Source organism: Carcharodon carcharias, chromosome 8 (assembly GCF_017639515.1).
Source record: "Carcharodon carcharias isolate sCarCar2 chromosome 8, sCarCar2.pri, whole genome shotgun sequence".
NCBI classification, from domain to species: Eukaryota; Metazoa; Chordata; class Chondrichthyes; order Lamniformes; family Lamnidae; genus Carcharodon; species Carcharodon carcharias.
In genome coordinates, this window is record NC_054474.1 from 153,676,306 (window position 1) to 153,695,120 (window position 18,815).

Below are 18,815 nucleotides of genomic sequence, written 5' to 3' on the forward strand. Positions count from 1 at the left end.
CATGTCTTACTTTTTCCTGAAACCATCTTTTGAAACTGCCTGACAGCAGTGTGCAATAAGAAACAATTTTCATTTTCAGAACAAGACTTCACTTCAAGTCATGGTAATGTCACATACAAAGACTGATTTTTACCTCTTTGTGAAATGCAATGGCGTCATTATAGTTTCCTAAAAGGTAATGCGTGTTACCTAGGTTACCATATGCTCGGCCTTGAGCTGCCCGATCGCCTAATTCTTTAACAATTTTAAGATTCATCCTGAAATGAGAAACAGAAAAAAAAAGGATCACAAATACAGAAAACCCAGGCCAAAATTCAATGGCCTTGCCATTTAGGATGAGTACACATGATATTCATTGAAATTGAAAAATTATGCATTATGTAGTCAGGTTTTGGGGCTCATGAACTCCAATGTACAGTTCAAGTGGTTTACAACTATCATCTAAACCCAGACAGATTACCGCCTTGTAATTGCTTCCATGCATACTTATATTTATAATGGGCAGCTTTCAAGTTTATAAATAGGACTGCACAGGATCCATATATGCCAAGTGTGTATGATCCAAACTAATAGTTCAAACTAAGTTTAGAATTAAGTGATGCAGGTCTTTTAAACATTTAGAATGTTAAAAACCTTTCAATGTTTGCCAAACAGAACTGGACCAGCTCTATAAATACTGTGATACTGTGGCCACAAGAGCTGGCTGAGGCTGGGAATTTGGTGGCGAGTAACTCACCTCCTGACTCCCCAAAGCCCATCAACTATCTACAAAGAACAAGTCAGGAGTGTGATGGAATACTCTCCACTTGCCAGGAAGAGTGCAGCTCCAACAACACTCAAGAAGCTCAACAACATCCAGGACAACGCAGCCCACTTGATTGACACCCTATCCACCACCTTAAACATTCACCCCCTCCATGCTGACACAGAGGCAGCAGTGTGTACCATCTACAAGATGCGCTGCAGGCACAAAGGTTGCTTTGACAGCACATTCCAAATCCATGACCTCTACCCCTAGAAGGACAAGGGCAGCAGGTGCATGGCAACAGCACCACCTGCAAGTTCCCCTTCAAACCACACACCATCCTGACTTGGAACTATATCGTCATTCCTTCACTATTGCTGGGTCAAAATCCCAGAACCCCCTTCCTAATAGCACTGTAGGTGTACCTCATGGACAGCAGCGTTCATCTCAAGGGCAATTAGGGATGGGCAAAAAATACTGGCCTAACCAGGGGCATCCAAATGCCATGAACAAATACATAAAACAAAAAGTGGGGATTCAAACCTTCCTTTCCAAGTATTTTGTGTCAGTTTGTCTCTCTTCATCATACGTGCACCATAGAAGCTTGCAGAAGATGATGTAAAGCAAGATCACTGATGTGTTTTGTTAGATGGTCCAGACTGATATCCAAGCTCGTCGGCAATAAACCCTTTGATTGCGTGGGGTGAAGCAGAGGAGAAAGAAAGAAAAGGAGAGATCAAAGGGAAAGAAAGAAAGGAGAAAAGGAACGAGGGAACAAAAAAAGATATGAGAAAGAGAAAGGAAAAGATAGAAGGAAAAGAGAGCAAGAACACATGAGAGTCACAAAATCCAGTAGACAGCAACACTGCTCTGCTCCCTTTGTAACCACCTAAAAATATATTACTGCGATTCACTTTGAAAAAGACTTCCAGTCTTCAATAACAAAGTGAATTCTGAGGAAGCAAACTCGAGTAGCCCAAGTCTCGTCTCAGGCCTCAGCATTTTTACAATTAGTTTCCTAATTGTCAAGCCTCATCAACTCCTGCACAACCTGCAAAACGCATCTGTTCTGAATGTGCGAAATTTGACTAACATTTTATAGCTAAGTTCATGCAGCTGTGGTCATGTACATGGCTATGCCTAAACCTGGGTGGCTTTTCTTGCTAACTTATTACTATGGTGGTGTTGAGGTCCTGCTTTTCATTGAGAAGAAGGGCTAAGGCCCAAAGCCTAAAGGTTGGAAGAATTAGAAGGAAGACAAGGAAACTCAAGAAGTAATGATTAAGTGACATCAAGTCTTGAGTTTTAAAAGCATTAGAAAGTAGGAGAAATGATAGATTAAAGGAGGTAGGGAGTACCAGATCATCAAGATTGGAGAGAGTAAAAGACAAGATTAAATTCAGAATATCACAGTTCCAGTCAATTAAATAGGGATTGAAACAAGCGCAGAAGAATAGTTGCATCCAATCCCACAATCACACTGTAAGCGCCACTGTTTAAGTAACCTTTTCGTGAAATGCAGATGCTGTAGTTACATTTTTCTGCAGCACTCATTGTATTCCCATTTTTTGGCATGCTCCCAAGTCAAACACAACAGAAAGTCTCTTGTGAATTAAGATTAGAGTGGTTCAACCACAAAGAATATTGAAAAAACGTCTCTGGGAAAATTTAGAATTACATGTAAGACTGGGGAAAGTTAGAATAACAAATTGCTACAGGTGCTGTAAAGGGTTAAGTATTTCTTCCGTTAGATCTATATTAGTCTCGATAAAGAAACTGAGGTTGCAAGGGAGAAGGAGGATTTACATCTTAAAAATCAGCCTCCACCAAATTTTTGGTTAAAAATGGCATTCTTGCTAAAACATAGCCTAATTTTATGGAGACTCAGCATTTACATTAATAAAATGCATGCTGGCTTAAACACTGGGAAGCAGATAAGCTTCAAACCAGATTGACGACCTCCGAGTGCCAAGGTTTGTTGTTTTCCTCATACACAATGCATAAATTAACTGTACAATGTGATGGGCACATCTGGGAATAAATGATACACAAGCAAATTTTGGGTTACATTTTCAACACTCAAATACTTACTTGCTCTTTAGCAGAAAACACAGAGTGCAAATGCAAGTTCCAAATGATAGTACATTCTAGAGGATGTTAAACAGCATGAAAATCTTCTCTGGTTTGTCAGCTGTGTTAAAGATTATGTCCAGGAGACATAAACTTTGATTACAAGCTAGTAAACAATTGGAGAAATACTGAAGTCTTATTTTTAAGAATGTGACAGAAACATAGAAAAGTAGAAGCAGGAGTAGGTCATTTGGCCCTTCGAGCCTGCTCCACCATTCAATATGATCATGGCTGATCCTCTATCTCAACGCCACACTCCTGCTCTCTCTCCATATCCCAGGACACCTTTAGAGTCTAGAAATCAATTTCCTTCTTAAATATATTCAGTGACTTAGCCCACAGCCCTCTGTGGTAGAGAATTCCACAGGTTCACCACCCTCTGAGTGAGGAAGTTTCTCCTCATCTCAGTCCTAAATTTTGCTACCTGTCAGAGCCAAAGTGACATCAAAGAAAAACAGGTAGGTGATTGGTGGGTGTCTCTTTGATTAGCCAAGTGGTTTAAATCAGGAGATGTTATTACAGCTGAAGAGTAGTTAAGAAATTCACTTAAAAATAAATTAAATAGAATAGAGATGGTTGGGCAGGCGACGTGCTGTAGCTGTAGTATGTGGGGACTGGTGGACGCTGGTGTGATTCACGGTGACCACACCTGCAGCAAGTGTTGGCTGCTCTAGGAACTTCGACTCAGAGTTGATGAGCTGGAGTCTGAGCTGCGGAGACAGTCACACCCCTTAGATTAATTACATCAAATTTAGGCTGTGGTCAGGGACAGGAGGGTGGGATTGTGAGTTCAGCAGGTATGGGGATCCAGAATTTAGCTTTGGAGGAGCCTCAGCCAGTGCCCTTGTCCAATAGGTACCAGGCTCTTGCTCCTGGTGTGGACGAGGGCACAGACTGCATGGAGGATAAATGAACTCACCACAGCACCGTGGTACACCACCATTCAAGTCGGGGGGGGGAAAAGAGAAATATTGTAGTAACAGGGGCTAGCATAGTTAGGGGAACAGATACTGTTCTCTGAAGCAAAGACAGTGTCCTGAAGGCTGTGTTGCCTACCTGGTGGCAAGGTTAAGGACATTTCTTCTGGGCTGGAAAGGAACTTGGAGTGGGAGGGGAAGGATCCAGTTGTCGTGGCCCATGTAGGTACCAATGACATAGGTAGGACTTGGAAAAAGTTTCTGCTAAGGGACTACGAGCAGCTCAGGGCTAAATTAAAAAGCAGAACCATATAAGGTAATAATCTCTGGATTAATACCTGAGCCATGTGCAAATGGCACAGGGTAAATAAAATTAGAGCGGTAAATGCTCAGAGATTGGTGTGGGACAAATAGGTTCCAAATCATGAGGCACTGGCACCAGTACTGGGGAAGGAGACAGCTGTTCTATTGGTTCCATTTGAATCATGCTGGGACCAGTGTCCTGGCAAATCGTATTACGAGGATTGTAAATAGGATTTTAAACTAAATATTGGGGGATGGGGGCTCATTTGAAGGGAAGTTTAAAAAATCAAAAATAAAAGAGAGCAGAGGTGCAGGGTACTGAAGAGGCGAATGATAATCAAAGTGTGACAGGCAGGGACAATAAATATAAGCAGGCGAGTGCAGTGGAAATTAGCACCTGAATCAGTAATAATGGTAAATAGTCAAAGCTTAAGGTTCTTTATCTGAATGCAAGCAGCAACAAGATAGATGAGTTGACAGCACAAATAGAAATAAACGAATATGACTTGATAGCTATTACAGAGATGTGGTGGCAGGGTGACCAAGACTGGGAAGTCAATATTCAAGGGTATTCAACGTTCCGGAAAAATAGGCAAAAAGGAAAAGGAGGTGGGGTAGCTTTGTTCATAAAGGAAGGTGTCAGTGTGGTGGTGAATAGTGATATAGGTGCAATAGATTATGGTGTGGAATCAGTTTGGATGGAAATAAGGAATAGCGAGGGGGGAGAAGTCACGGGCAGGAGTCGTTTATAGGCCCCCCGTAGAGTTGCCTCACTGTGGGACAAAGTATAAATCGAGAAATAATGGAGGCATGTAAGGAGGACACTAGAATTGTCATGGGCAATTTTAATCTGCATATTGATTGGACAAATCAGATTGGCAGGGGTGACATGGAAGACGAATTTGTAGAGTGTATCAGAGATTGTTTCTTAGAGCAATACATCGTAGAACCTATCTGGGAACAGGATATTTTAGATCTAGTAATGTGTAATGAGGTAGGATTAATGAGAGATCTTGTAGTTAAGGATCCTCTAGGGAGTAGCAATCACAACATGGTAGAATATCATATTCAGTTTGAGAGCGAGCAGCTTGGGTCTCAAACCAGCGTCCTCAATAATAAATAAGGGCAATCACAGAAGTATGAAGGAAGAGCTGTCTAAAGCGGGCTGGGAAAATAGCCTAAGGGGAAAGTCAGTGGATAAGCAGTGGCAGACATTTAAGCAGATACTCCACAGCGCTCAGCAAAAATTTATCCCGGTCAAAAAGGAGGACTCGACGAAAAAGATGAACCACCCGTGGTTAGCAAAGGTGGTCAAAGGGAGTATCCGATCAAAAACTAAGCAGTGCAAAATAGCGGTAGGCCAGAGGATTGGGAATTTTTTTTTTTTAGGAACCAGCAGCGGATGACTAAAATACTAATAAAGAGGGAGAAAATTGATCATGAAAGTAAATTGGCAAGAAATATAAAAACAAACAGCAAGACCTTCTACAGTTATGTAAAAAGAAAGAGAATGGCTAAAGTTAGTTGGGACCCTTGGAGGATGCGACTGGAGAATTGATAACAAGGAACAGGGAAATGGCAGATAATTTAAACCTATATTCTGCATCAGTCTTCATGGTAGAGGACATTATAAACATCCCAAAGATATCAGATAAGCAAGAAGCTCAAGGGAGGAAAGATCTTGTAACAGTCGCTATCACAAGGGACAAAGTATTTGGGAAACTAATGGAACGAAAGGCAGACAAGTCACCAGACCTGATGGCTTGTAGCCAAGGGTTTTAAAGGAAGTGGCTGCAGAGATAGCGGAAGCATTGGTCGAAATATTCCAGAACTCACTGGGTTACGGGAGAGTCCCAGTGTATTGGAAAACCGCTAATGTGATGCCCCTGTGCAAGAAGGGAGGAAGACAAAAGCAGGAAACTATAGGCCAGTCAGCCTAATATCTGTCGTTTGGAAAATGCTAGAGCCCATTATTAAGGAAGAAATAGCAGGACATTCAGAAAAGCTAAATGCAATCAAACAGTAACAAGGCTTTGTGAAAGAGAAATCATGCTTGACAAATTTGCTAGCGTTATTTGACGATATAATATAAAAGGTTATTGCACAAGATAGGAGCTCACGGTATTAGGGGTAACATATTAGCATGGATTGAGGATTGGTTAACACACAGAAGACAGGATAGGGGTTAATGGGTCTTTTTCAGGTTGGAAAGACGTAACTAGTGGAGTGCCACAAGGATCAGTCCTCGGGCCTCAATTATTTACTATCTATATTAATTACTTGGAGGAGGGGGCAGAGTGTAATGTATCCAAATTTGCTGACGATACAAAAATAGGTGGGAGGGCATGTTGTGATGAGGACATACGGAATCTGCAAGGTAATATAAATAGGTTGAGCGAATGGGCAAAAACCTGGCAGATGGAGTTTAATGTAGGAAAGTGAGGGGTCATGCCCTTTGGTTGGAACAATCAAAAGGCAGACTATTATTTAAAAGGAGACACTCTTCAAAAATGTGCCGCACAGAGGGATCTGGGTGTTCTTATGCATGAAACACAAAAAGTTGGCATGCAGGTGAGGCATCTAATTAAGAAGCAAATGGAATTTTGGCCTTTATTGCTAGGGGGTTGGGGTTTAAAAATAGGGAAGTCTTGTTACAACTGTGCAGGGCGTTAGTGAGGCCGCACCTGGAGTACTGTGTACAGTTTTGGTCCCCATATTTAAGAAAGGATATACTGGCATTGGAGGCTGTTCAAAAGAGATCCACTAGGCTGATTCCTGGGACAAAGGGGTTGACTTATCAAGAACGGCTGAACAGGTTAGGCCTTTATTCATTAGAGTTTAGAAGGATGAGGGGTGATCTTATTGAAACGTCCAAGATTCTGAGGGGGCTTGACAGGGTAAATGTTGAGAAGATGTTTCCACAAGTGGGGGAATCTCGAACTAGGGGACATGGTTACAGAATAAGGGGACACTCATTTAAAACTGAGATGCAAAGAAATTTCTTCTCAGAGGGTAGTGAATGTCTGGAATTCTCTACTCCACAGAATTGTAAAGGGCAGATCACAAAGTATTTAAAGAGGAGGTAGATAGATTTTTGAAATTTTGGGGAGTTGAGGGCTATGAGGAGCTGGCACAAAAGAGGAGTTGGGACCTGGGGCAGATCAGCCATGATCTTATTGATTTCTCCTATTTATGTTCTTAAATGGCCTAACTCATATCCTGAGATTTGACCGCTTGTTCTAGACACCCCACCCCAGCTAGTGGAAACATCATTCCTGCACCCAGTCTGTTCAGCCCTGTCAGAATTTTATACGTTTCAATGAGATCCCCTCTCATTCTTCTAAACTCCAGTGAACACAGGCCTAGTCAGTCCAATCTCTCCTCATATGACAACCCTGCCATCGCAGGAATCAGTCTGGTGAACCTTCACTGCACTCCCCCTATGGCAAGTACATCCTTTCTCAGGTAAGGAGACCAAAACCGCATACAGTACTCTATGTGTGGTCTCACCAAGACCCTGTATACCTGTAGTAAGGCATCCTCGCTCCTGTACTCAAGTCCTCTCACAATGAAGGCCAACATACCATTTGCCTTCTCAACTGCTTGCTGCACCTGCATGTTTTATTTTAGTGATTGGTGTACAAGGACACCCAGGCCCCTTTGCACATCAACATTTCCCAATCTATCACCATTTAAGTAATACTCTGTCATTCTGTTTTTCCTACCAAAGTGGATAACTTCACACTTATCCATGTTATGGGACACCTTCAATGGACTTAAAGGTAACCACAGCAACAAGTTAGGGAAGAGAGTACAAAAGTTACTGTCATTTTCTGAGGATACCATAATATTATTGGACAAAGGGAGTGCAGTTCACACTGAATCTCAAAATTGATAAAGAATTTTAAAAGTCTTGCGGATCAAGGGAGAAATCTCACTTTTTAAAAAGAACAGCCGCAACAATTGAAGACACGAATGAAGTGAATTAAACATGGCGACAGTGCAAGAGATGGGTTTCCAGAGAAATCAGTCTCAAGGTCTCCCTCATCAACAACTGTGAAAAATAGCATTTTCAAAAGATATCAAATTGTTCAGTAAATTTCACCTCTTCATCTTCTCAGATGGAATCAGAACTCAGCAGCTGCAAAATCACTATCAAATGTAAATCAATGTGGAGAATATAAACAGCTATAAGTGTGAAAACAGCTATAAAATTAAGATGCTGACCTTGCAGAAGGTGAAACAGCAAGAATCTAGGTGTGCTATTTGTAGTAGCTTTGAAACACCTTGCATGGAAGGTAATAATTAGCAAAGTAAACTGAGTGATTCTATACTTGGATTGGTGTATGTAGAAAGTGAAACTGTTCTCACGAGGGAAATAAAAAATGAACAAAGACCTGATTTGGGTATTAAAAATAGATGGACATGTTTCAAGCAGAAACTGAAATTTGGTTCCACTCGAGGAATTGCAGGTCTATTTAAGGAAAAGCTGACTAAACACAGGTGGAGAAAGTGTAGAAAGTTATGCTGATAGGGTGAGATGAGGATGGATGTGAGGAGGGTCATGTGGAGCATCAACATAGAATGTACGATGTGGGAAAAGGCCATTCTATGCAACATGTAATGCAGGTCAAGATATAAAGAGCAATTTCTCACATATAACAGATTTATACAATAGACATATCAGTTGGTAAAGTGAATGCTATTTTTTTGGTTATAAAAGTTATGTTAAAAAGACAAAAGTAAACAGGTTAGGGTATATGTTCTTAAATAGGTTGAGGAGATGCTTGGAATAGTGCTCAAGCAACTATTTTCTTCTCCACTACAAGAGATGGTTGAATGGCTTCCTTTAATCTCCTGGTTTTCTAATAACCTTGGCAGGCTGGGAAATATGCCTCACACAATGCATGCCCATATCGGTTAGCACTGCTGGAATAATCCTTTCCTTTGATTCTTCTCTCCTCCAGTCTAAAGGAGGCTCCAGGATGAGGATTTTCATTCAACAATATGCAAGAGGAGGAAAAGGGATGCATGAAGGGGAAAAGGAAGGAGGAAATGAACCAACAAACTTTCATTTATCTGGGTCCTTTCACATCCATGGGATGCCCCAATGCAGGTAACCGTCAAGAAATATTTTTGATGTGTAGTTCCACAAACATCTGTCCGTTTCATCTTGAGTGCTCTTATAAAGTGCAGCAAGTCATTGCAAATCTTGTTGTGTACTGCCACTTTGAAATATAATACACAACAAAGCCAACTTGCACTTTTAAAGTGTATTTAATATCAAAAGGACATCCCATCACAGGAGGGTTATCAAACAAAATTTGACATGGAGCCACATAAGGAGATACTAGGACAGGTGCAAAGAACGATGTTTTAAGGGGTTTATTAAAGTAAGAGAGACAAGTAGACAGTGGAGAGGTTTAGGGAAGATACGCCAGAGCTTAAGTCCCCGGCAGCTGAAGACACGACTGCCAATGGTGGAACAATTAAAATGGGGGAATGTGGAAGAAGCAAGAATTGGAGAATACCAAAGAACTCTGAGGAGATTACAGAGGTATGGAGGGGTGCAAGGTGATGGCAGCACTTAAAAATAGGAATAAGAATTTTAAAATCACTGTGTTGCTAGACCAGGAGCCAATAGATCAAAGGACACAGGTGTGATGGGCAAATGGGGCTTGGTGCGAGTTAGGTAGCAAAGGATTGAATGAGGTTCCGCTATTTAAGAAGGGTTGTAGAGATAAGCCAAGGAACTACAGACTAGTGAGTCTCACGTCAGTGGTAGGGAAACTATTGGAGAAAATTCTGAAGGAGACTATCTATCGCCACTTGGAGAGGCAAGATTTGATCAGGGATAGTCAGCATGGTTTTGTCAGAGGGAGGTCATGCCTAACAAATTTGATTGAATTTTTTGAGGAGGTGACCAGGTGTGTAGATGAGGGTAGTGCAGTTGATGTAGTTTATATGGATTTCAGCAAAGCCTTTGACAAGGTCCCACATGAGAGACCTGTAAAGAAGGCAATGCACATGGGATACAGGATAATTTGATAAGGTGGGTTCAAAGTTGGCTTAGCTGTAGGAGACAGAGGGTGATGACAGAAGGATGCTTTAGTGACTGGAAGCCAGTGTCCAGTGGTGTACCACAGGGATCTATGCTGGATCCCCTATTATCCATTATTTATATAAACGACATAGATAATTACGTGGGGGGTAGGATTAGAAAATTTGCGGATAACACAAAGACTGGCCTGGTGGTTAACAATGAGGTTGAGTGTCTTGGGCTACAGAACAATATAGATGGGATGGTCAAATGGGCAGATAAGTGGCAGATTGAATTTAACCCTGAAAAATGTGAGGTGATAAACTTTGGAAGGAGTAATTTGACAAGGAAGTATTCAATGAATGGCATGGCACTAGGGAGTTTTGAGGAACAAAGGGATCTTGGCGTGTGTGTGTCCATAGATTTCTGAAGGCGGAGGGGCATGTTAGTGGGGTGGTGAAAAAGGCATATGGGACACTTGTCTTTTTCAATCGAGGCATAGATTACAAAGGTAGGGAGATCATGTTGGAGTTGTATAGAACCTTGGTGAGACCATAGCTGGAGTACTATGTGCAGTTCTGGTCGCTACATTATAGGAAGGATGTGATTGCACTGGAGGGGGTGCAGAGGAGATTCACCAGGATGAAACATTTAAGTTATGAAGAAAGGTTGGATAGACTTGGGTTGTTTTCGTCGGAACAGAGAAGACTAAGGGGCAACCTGATCAAGGTGCACAAGATTATGAGGGGGGTGGATAGGGAGCAGCTGTTCCCCTTAGTTGAAGGGTCAGTCACGAGGGGACATAAGTTCAAGGTGAGGGGCAGGAGGTTTAGGGGGGATGTAAGGAAAAATGTTTTTACCCAGAGGGTGGTGACGGTCTGGAAAGCGCTGTCTGGTAGGATGTTGGAGGCGGGTTGCCTCACATCCTTTAAAAAGTACCTGGGTGAGCACTTGGCACGTCATAACATTCAAGGCTATGGGCCAAGTGTTGGTAAATGGGATTAGGTAGGTAGGTCAGGTGCTTCTCATGTGTCGGTGCAGACTCGATGGGCCTCTTCTGCGCTGTGAGATTCTGTGAGGTTAACTTTATGAAGTACAGCAAGACGCACTGCATGTGTGTGTATCACCTGATAACAGAGTTACAAATGTAAGCTTAAATTGAATCAGTGACCTCAAAGGAAAGGCATTCTGTACACACTGTACATTTCAAGGATGATTTCAACAGACTCTGTGAACCCCATGTCCTAGGTTTATTTTAGAAAGCAAGGATGTTATCATCTTCAGTGCATGTTCCTCAGTCTTAAACTGCTTTGTTACATTGCCCAAGAGATTTGACTGCCTTCTGAAAACAAGCTATAGAAATAGAAACTTGCATTTTTTTTTTCATTCCCAGGATCTGGGTGTCGCTGACAAGGCCAGCATTTTTTGCTCATCCCCAATTGTACTATCTGTTGGTGGCACAATCTTGAGAAGGTGTTGAGCCACCTTTTTGAACTGTTTCAGGTCCAGTGGTTTTGTACAGCAGAGCAGCTTGCACTGAGGACGATTAAGAATCAACCCTATTGCTGTGGGTCTGGTACCACAAATGTGATAGACAGAGTAAGAATGACAGATTTCCTTCCCTCAAGGACATTGGTGAAGCAGTTGGGTTTTTACACCAATCCGGTGGTTTTATGGTCACCATTACGGATGCTGGCTACTTTTTTTTTTATGTCAAATTTATTTAATTATCTGAAATTAAATTCCTCCAGCTGCCACAGTGAGATTTGAACTCATGCCTCTGGATTACCTGTCCAGTAATATAACTGTTATGTTATTGTACCCCAACACCTTGAATTATTTTTGTGAATTTTGCTGGCCTTCAAAATAAGTGTCAGCAAAGCAGCAGGACATTATTTTACACAGAACACACAATGTCAGCATCAAGTCCTTTCAAGTTAGTTACAGCATGAATCTCAGATCACAGAATTGGATATAGACTTGAAAAACAAAACAAACAGCAGGTCAAAATAGTGGGGCTAACAGGGTAGCTCCTTTAAAGAGCTGGCACATGCACGTTGGGCAGAATGGTCTCCTGTGCTGTTTGATTCTACGATCTAATAAACTGTCCAAGGGGGCAGACAGTAGTCTTCATATTCTGTTGGACATTAAAGATTTGCAGTGTTCTGTTGTTTCGCCAAATGCTCTTCTCTCATGAAAAACCACCAAAAATAAATCAACTGGCCATTTATCATACATAATATGTCATTTCACTTAAAAAGACTTAATGCCTAAAGCAGTTGTGGGCATTTCAGTATAATAAAATACACAAATATTACTTCATAAAAGTTCTGATTCCCAACAAAAGTCTTTAAAAGGTATTTAAGCAAAACATCCTCAAATCCTGAGGAAATGACAACCTAGTGGAAAGCCCCGCAAAGTGGTACACCTTGACTTACAAAAGGCTTTTCACTAAGTTCCACATGAAAGGCTTATAGTTAAAACTCAAAGCACTCAATGTAAACCTTGGGAATGGATAAGAAACAGACCAGGGGAGTAATGGCTAGTGGGTTACTTCATGATATCACTTTGAGACCATTTATTGTTTCTAACTTACATAAAAGTTTTGGATTCAGAAAGTGTTTTAGGGGTTCCCGTTATTGTTTTTAGGAGCTCAAGATGTCATGTTTGGGGTATGTAGGTATTTTGATGAGATCTGGAGTCAGTGCATATACCGCATTACTTTTCTGAGGTCAAAGTTTTAATAGAAAAATAAACCCAACAATATCCTCTTAAATTCTGGAATGTATGAACAGGAGAAGTACTGTGTATGCATTGTATATTTCTCATGGGTAGCCAGAACACATCTTGAACATCTGTTTTGATTGCCTTTTCTTCCTCCCAAGTGTTTAATTTGTAAGTTGGGAGGTGCAGATGCTGCTTTACTCACTCATAGTATTCCGTGGCCTTCTCTAAAGTTTCCTTTACTTCATCGGGCAAATCTCCAGAGTCATGGGTCACGAGCCAGGACAGCTGTTTCCCTTTGGCATGGAAAACGTTCCCAATATTGTACTGTGCTCGCGCTTCACCAACCTGGACAAGAGAGAGGAATGAGGTGTTTTATGAGATGAACATTTGCTTTCAAAGATCACGACTAATAACTTAGGCAAAATTGAGATTTACGAAAAGGAAAACAATTTCTTCAGTGTGCAGTTGTGGCATTAAGTGTGGCACTGCAGGAAAATTAACAGTATGTTTTGTTAGACACAGTGATACTGCTTTCTCTGTTTTTATAACAGAACCAAAATTAAGTAACAAACACTGGGAATACTTGCATGAAATTCAACACACATTTTACAGCACAGTGGGGTGAATCCAATTAGTAGCAATATAAACAGAGAATGCTGGAAATTCTCAGCAGGTCAGGCAGCAGCTGAGGAGAGAGAAACCAAGTTAACATGTAAGGTCTGTGAGCATTCATCAAAACTGGAAAGCTTTGAGATGTAACAGGTTTCAAGCGGTATAGAGGAGGGGAGGAAAGAACAAAAATAAAAATTAAAAAAAGGTCTATGATAGGGTGGAAGTCAAGAGTGTTTTAAATGGCAAAAAGGGATGATAGTGCCAGGCAAAAAGGGGGTAATGATGACACAAGTAAAGCATCAAAAGATGGTTCCAGAGGAGTTGTAAATGGCAGCAGCAGAATCAGTACCAGCAGCTGCTGTCCAAATATATGGGAGCACTGGCTACGATCAGAAACTTTTGAATTTGATGTTGAACCTGAAGTCCAGAGTTCAGAAATTTCTTATGAAGGGTTAGAAACCTGAAACATTAACTTTGTTTCTCTTTCTGATCTTTGAGTGTTTCCAGGATTTTGTGTTTACATTTCAGATTTCCAGCATCCACATTATTTTTGCCTTTCGAATTTGCAGCATTGGGAGGTGTAGTAAGATGAGGCTAGCACTTAGTTGGTTATAACGTGGTTATCAGTCTTGCCTTTGTGTTAAATGCTTCTCCAACCTTCTGTTGTAGTATGTCTTTAAGGGTTAGTAGCATGACATCACTAGAAGGGAAATGTGTCATGCAATCCAGTTTCAGTTTCACCTTTGCCTGTGAGCAGAATACAGCACAGCTCTGATGTCTTCAAGCTCTATACCCATGTATATCTGTTCTCAGCTGTCTGGTCTAAATAAATTAACCCACAATGTGTTTACACATCCCCTTGAGTGACTTGATGCCTTTATATCATTATAAAAACATGACACCTTCCACAGGTCAGAGGCCAGGAATCCTGCAGTGAGTAACTCACCTCCTGACTCCCCAAAGCCTGTCCATCATCTACAAGGCACAAATCAGGAGTGTGATGGAATACTTTCCACTTGCCTGGATGAGTGCAGCTCCAACAACACTCAAGAAGCTTGGCACCATCCAGACAAAAGCAGCCCGCTTGATTGGTACCCCATTCACAAACATTCACTCCCTCCTCCACCAACACACAGTTGCAGCAGTGTGTACTATCTACAAGATGCACTGCAAGAGCTCACTAAGCTTCCTTAGACAGCACCTTCCAAACCCACAACCACTACCATCTAGAAGGACATGCGCAGCAGATGCATGGAAACACCATCACCTGAAGGTTCCCATCCAAGCCATTCACCATTCTGACTTGGAAATATATTGCTGTTCCTTCACTGTCGCTGGGTCAAAATCCTGGAACTCCCTCCCTAACGTAACTGTGGGTGTACCTACATCACTTGGACTGCAGTGGTTCAAGAAGGCAGCTCACCATTACCTTCTGAAGAGTAATTAGGAATGGGCAATAAATGCTGCCCAAGCCAGCAATGCCCACATCACATGAATGAATAAAAAAAGTGGATTGTTACAATAGAGCTTTATTGAGCTCAAACAATTCCCCCAAACCATTCTTACACCCCCTACAAAGTTAGCTGAAAGTGAGCAGCAAAAATGTTTATTTGAAAAAAGACCGAACAGTTTGGACTGGATTAACTACGAGCGGACAAAAGCAGTGAATGTGTAGAGCAGTAATATTCAAAGTACAAATATGCTCAACAATGCAGAACACACTGCAATGGAATCCCTTGACCATTCAATCACAGAAATTGACACAGACAAGGCTCCCCAATGATTTTATGACAAGCTTCAATTTATTTAATTATGGATGTTGCCAAGCCATATAAAGCAAACACAAGAGTTCCCGGTTTATCACACTCTGATCTACAAATGCATCATTAATTAACTGCTATGAATGTGAAAAACAATTATGTTGGACAAGTTAACTTTGTCACCGTTATTCATCAAGTTACTTCAGCAGATGGTATTCCTCTGAGATTGAGCTCAAAGACAAGGAAGAGACTTATTTGTCACCTAGCACAGTCTGTTGGGTGGAAAATGAGAGAAAAAGCAATCCTTTATGATGCGAAATAAACACAGAAATTGCAAGAAACACGCAGCACATAAGTCTGAAAGACAAAGTCATGGTGGAGGCAATCTGTCAGAAGTTAAGATTAACCAAAAGTTTGTATTGACATAACGCCTTTAACGCAATAGAAGAACCCAAGGCACTTCACAGGAGTGTTGTCAAACAAACTGACACCAAGCCACATAAGGAGGTATTAGGGAAAGTCAGTTGGTTTTAAGTAGCAACTTCAAAGGAGGGAGGTAGCAAGGCAGAGAAGAAATTGCAGAGTTTAGGGCCTAAGCAGTTGAAGGCACGGTCACCAATGTTGCGGCCAGGAAGAGGCCAGCACTGGAGCGCCACAGAGACTTCAGAGGGATGTTGGGCTGGAAGAGATTACAGAGATAGGGAGTGGCAAAGACCACAGAAGGATTTGAAAACAAGGATAAGAATTTTCAAATCAAGGCATTGTCAGACCTGCAGCCAAGGTGAGCCAGTGAGCACAGTTGAACTGGACTTGTTCCGCATTAGGATACGGGCAGCAGAGTATTGAATGACCTCAGGTGAATGGAGGTTGCAAGGTGGGAGGGAGGCCAGGAGGACATTGTTATCTCCTGACTTGACTATTCCAAAGGCAGGAAGAAGGGTTTCAGCAGCAGCTGAGCAGAGGCAGAGATGGAAATGAATAACATTACAGAGTTGGAAGCAAGCAGTCTTGGTGATGGAGGGGAATACTAGAGGGAGGTCAGTTCAACTACTTAAGAATCCAATTGTGCACTTCAGGTGCTTGGGTAGTTCAGGCTTCTTTGTTTCATTTGACTTCATTTTAATAAATGCAGATAATGATAGCAGTTAAACAAATGTTACTTATCAGCTATCAACGGCAAATTACTGCTAAAGGCACAACTCATAACATCTGATGCACTTAACAAATTGGCTGGAGGTAAAGGGTTTGTGGATGATAAATGTTTTAACTTCTGAAAAGCTCAAGCAATTATAGACCACGACACTACTTCAAAACCTCCTAAAACTGGTGTCAGAACATTCAACAGCTTAAGCTCAACTCTCTGAACTCCTCCTTACACTTCTCTTGATAAAACATTTCAAAACTGATCATTTCAACCCAGCTCTTGTGTCACGCTTCCCATCTTTCCTTTCATGTTTTAGATCTGTTCCCTCATCTAACTCTATCTTGTGCCTATCCAAGGCGCTAGTTAAATGCATTTAATATATCTGGTAGCTAAAGAGACCTAGTATTTTGTTTAGCAAAACTAGCGCAGTACTTCAGTTGTACCACACTGTAGCTAATTGCACCAAAGAATTCTATTATTCCTTGTGGTCAGAAAGCCGCAAGTTTTGTGCGTTGGCAGATTTCCAGTGATCTAGTAACTGATTCACAGGGGTGCACTCACCCATGGTATACTCATCAGGTTGAGACTAAACACTGGAAAATCTCTCAGTAATATAAAGTCTGACATCATCTGTCTCCTGGGTTTCGCCCTGAAAAGAGAGTGGGTAGAAGTTACCAGGCTATGGTTCTGAATGAACCATTCAGTGACAAGTCAAAGAAGGATTCCTCCTTCAAGAAGCTGCTGAATTAAAATGAGACAGTATAATACCACCACTGATTAGAAAAGTACAGCAGACCTTGCTGTATAACTTACCCAACTGTAATGAATTGTAGCTATAAAGACCCATTTTAACTTGAATACAATGTCGCTCAGTGGTAATACATAGTGGATACCCATTTCAGATTTCATATACAAGTGGGCAGATCACACAATTCAGGACATTTATGCTGCTCCCCTTCTTTGCTTCTATAGAAGTAAGAACTCGTATCTACATCACGTCTTTCATGACCTCAGGTTGTTCCAAGATGCTTTACAACCAATTAAGCACGGTCATGAAGCTATTAATGTATATAATATTTTGGAAAATATTTTTCTTTTAAAATAGAAGTTTAGTCTCCGGGTGTGTCTTAATTGGATTAAAGTCAGTTAGTATAGGTGCTTTGATATGCACTGGTTTGAGATGTAAACAGAGAGGTAGAGTGCAATTGCATTTTTTGAATCAAGCATTCAAGAAGTGGGGTGAAAGCTGGCACTTTTCTAGCAGCTACCAAGCAATACTATTACATTACTAATAAAGTTGGTACTATGAAAGGGGTTTCATTGTTAAAAGGTGAAGTTCAAAGAGGCTGGAGAGACAACAAGAATTTGAATTCAATCAATGGTGGTAGGTACAACTTCTGCAGTTTCCGGTTGTGCAGGGCAGAGGCAATGTGAGATCAAAACGCAGTTGCAAGCCTCCAACTGGCTCCACAGTGACCAAAATGAAGAACCTCATTTTGAATTTGTAAAGATGCTTTACCTGATGTTAAGTCTATAGGTTGCTGTTGCCTTATTGGAGACTTGTTTGGGAATTTGTTAAAAGTAATGATAGTAGTAATTGGTAGCCATATGTATATATTTTATATCCTGTGTAAATTAATGAAATGTTTCAATTAGTTTAATGTAAAGCCCCAAGAACAGGCGGTCTGCTTCCTAAATTCAGAGTCGCATCTCAAACATAACACTTAAAATTATAGGTTATGACAGTTATTTAAAGTTCCCCTCTGGGAATTTTAAATAGCTCTGCTTTACCAACTGCATCGGTCATAACAAGCACATTTTGAAACGTAGTCACTGTTGTAATGCATCAAATGCATTTCCCAATTTGCACATAGTAAAGTCTCAGAGACATCAATGTGCTAATGACCAGATAATTTGTTTTAGTGAAGCAGTCCAAGCCCAAATGCATCTGTGGAGAGAGCAGAGTTTCGAGTCCATATAATCTTCTTCAGAGCTAAAGAGAAATAGAAATGCGATGAAATTTATATTTTTTAAGGGGGGTGGAGCCGGTGAAGCTGGATAGGAGGCTAGCTTAGGTGATGGCTAAGGAGAGGTTGACAAAGACGTCATGAACACAAGACAAAGAGAATGTTAATGGTAGCGGTTAGGGCTAATGAAGGTACTGATAGTAGCATAAAGGTAAGAAAGCAGAATGTGTGAATAACAGAACAAGGGTAAGCACTCTGTGAAAGAACAACATGGAACAAGTAACAGATGGCCCTATTGGAGGTGGGATGGGGGGAGGGGTGGTGGTTGGGGAAAGAGATAAAAAAGGGGATAAAAAGAGGATAAAAACAAATCAATAAAATGAATAAAAATAAAATAAGTGAATAAAAAACAAAAACAAATGGGATTAAAAAAGGGGTGAACATAAGGGAAGAGAGTTCATGGTCTGAAG

General features: G+C 41.1%; 1 protein-coding gene across 2 annotated transcripts in view; it reads right to left on the bottom strand.

The window, feature by feature from the left end:
• The window catches only part of gpsm1b (G protein signaling modulator 1b), a 248,555-nt gene that overhangs the window by 144,051 nt on the left and 85,689 nt on the right, over nt 1–18,815 (bottom strand). For both annotated transcript variants that reach the window (XM_041194228.1, XM_041194230.1), the window contains exons 5-6: nt 13,065–13,207; nt 134–257 (exon numbers count right to left, since the gene is read on the bottom strand). In XM_041194228.1, the coding sequence (XP_041050162.1) occupies nt 134–257; nt 13,065–13,207 (267 nt within the window). The remainder of the gene's footprint in view (nt 1–133; nt 258–13,064; nt 13,208–18,815) is intronic.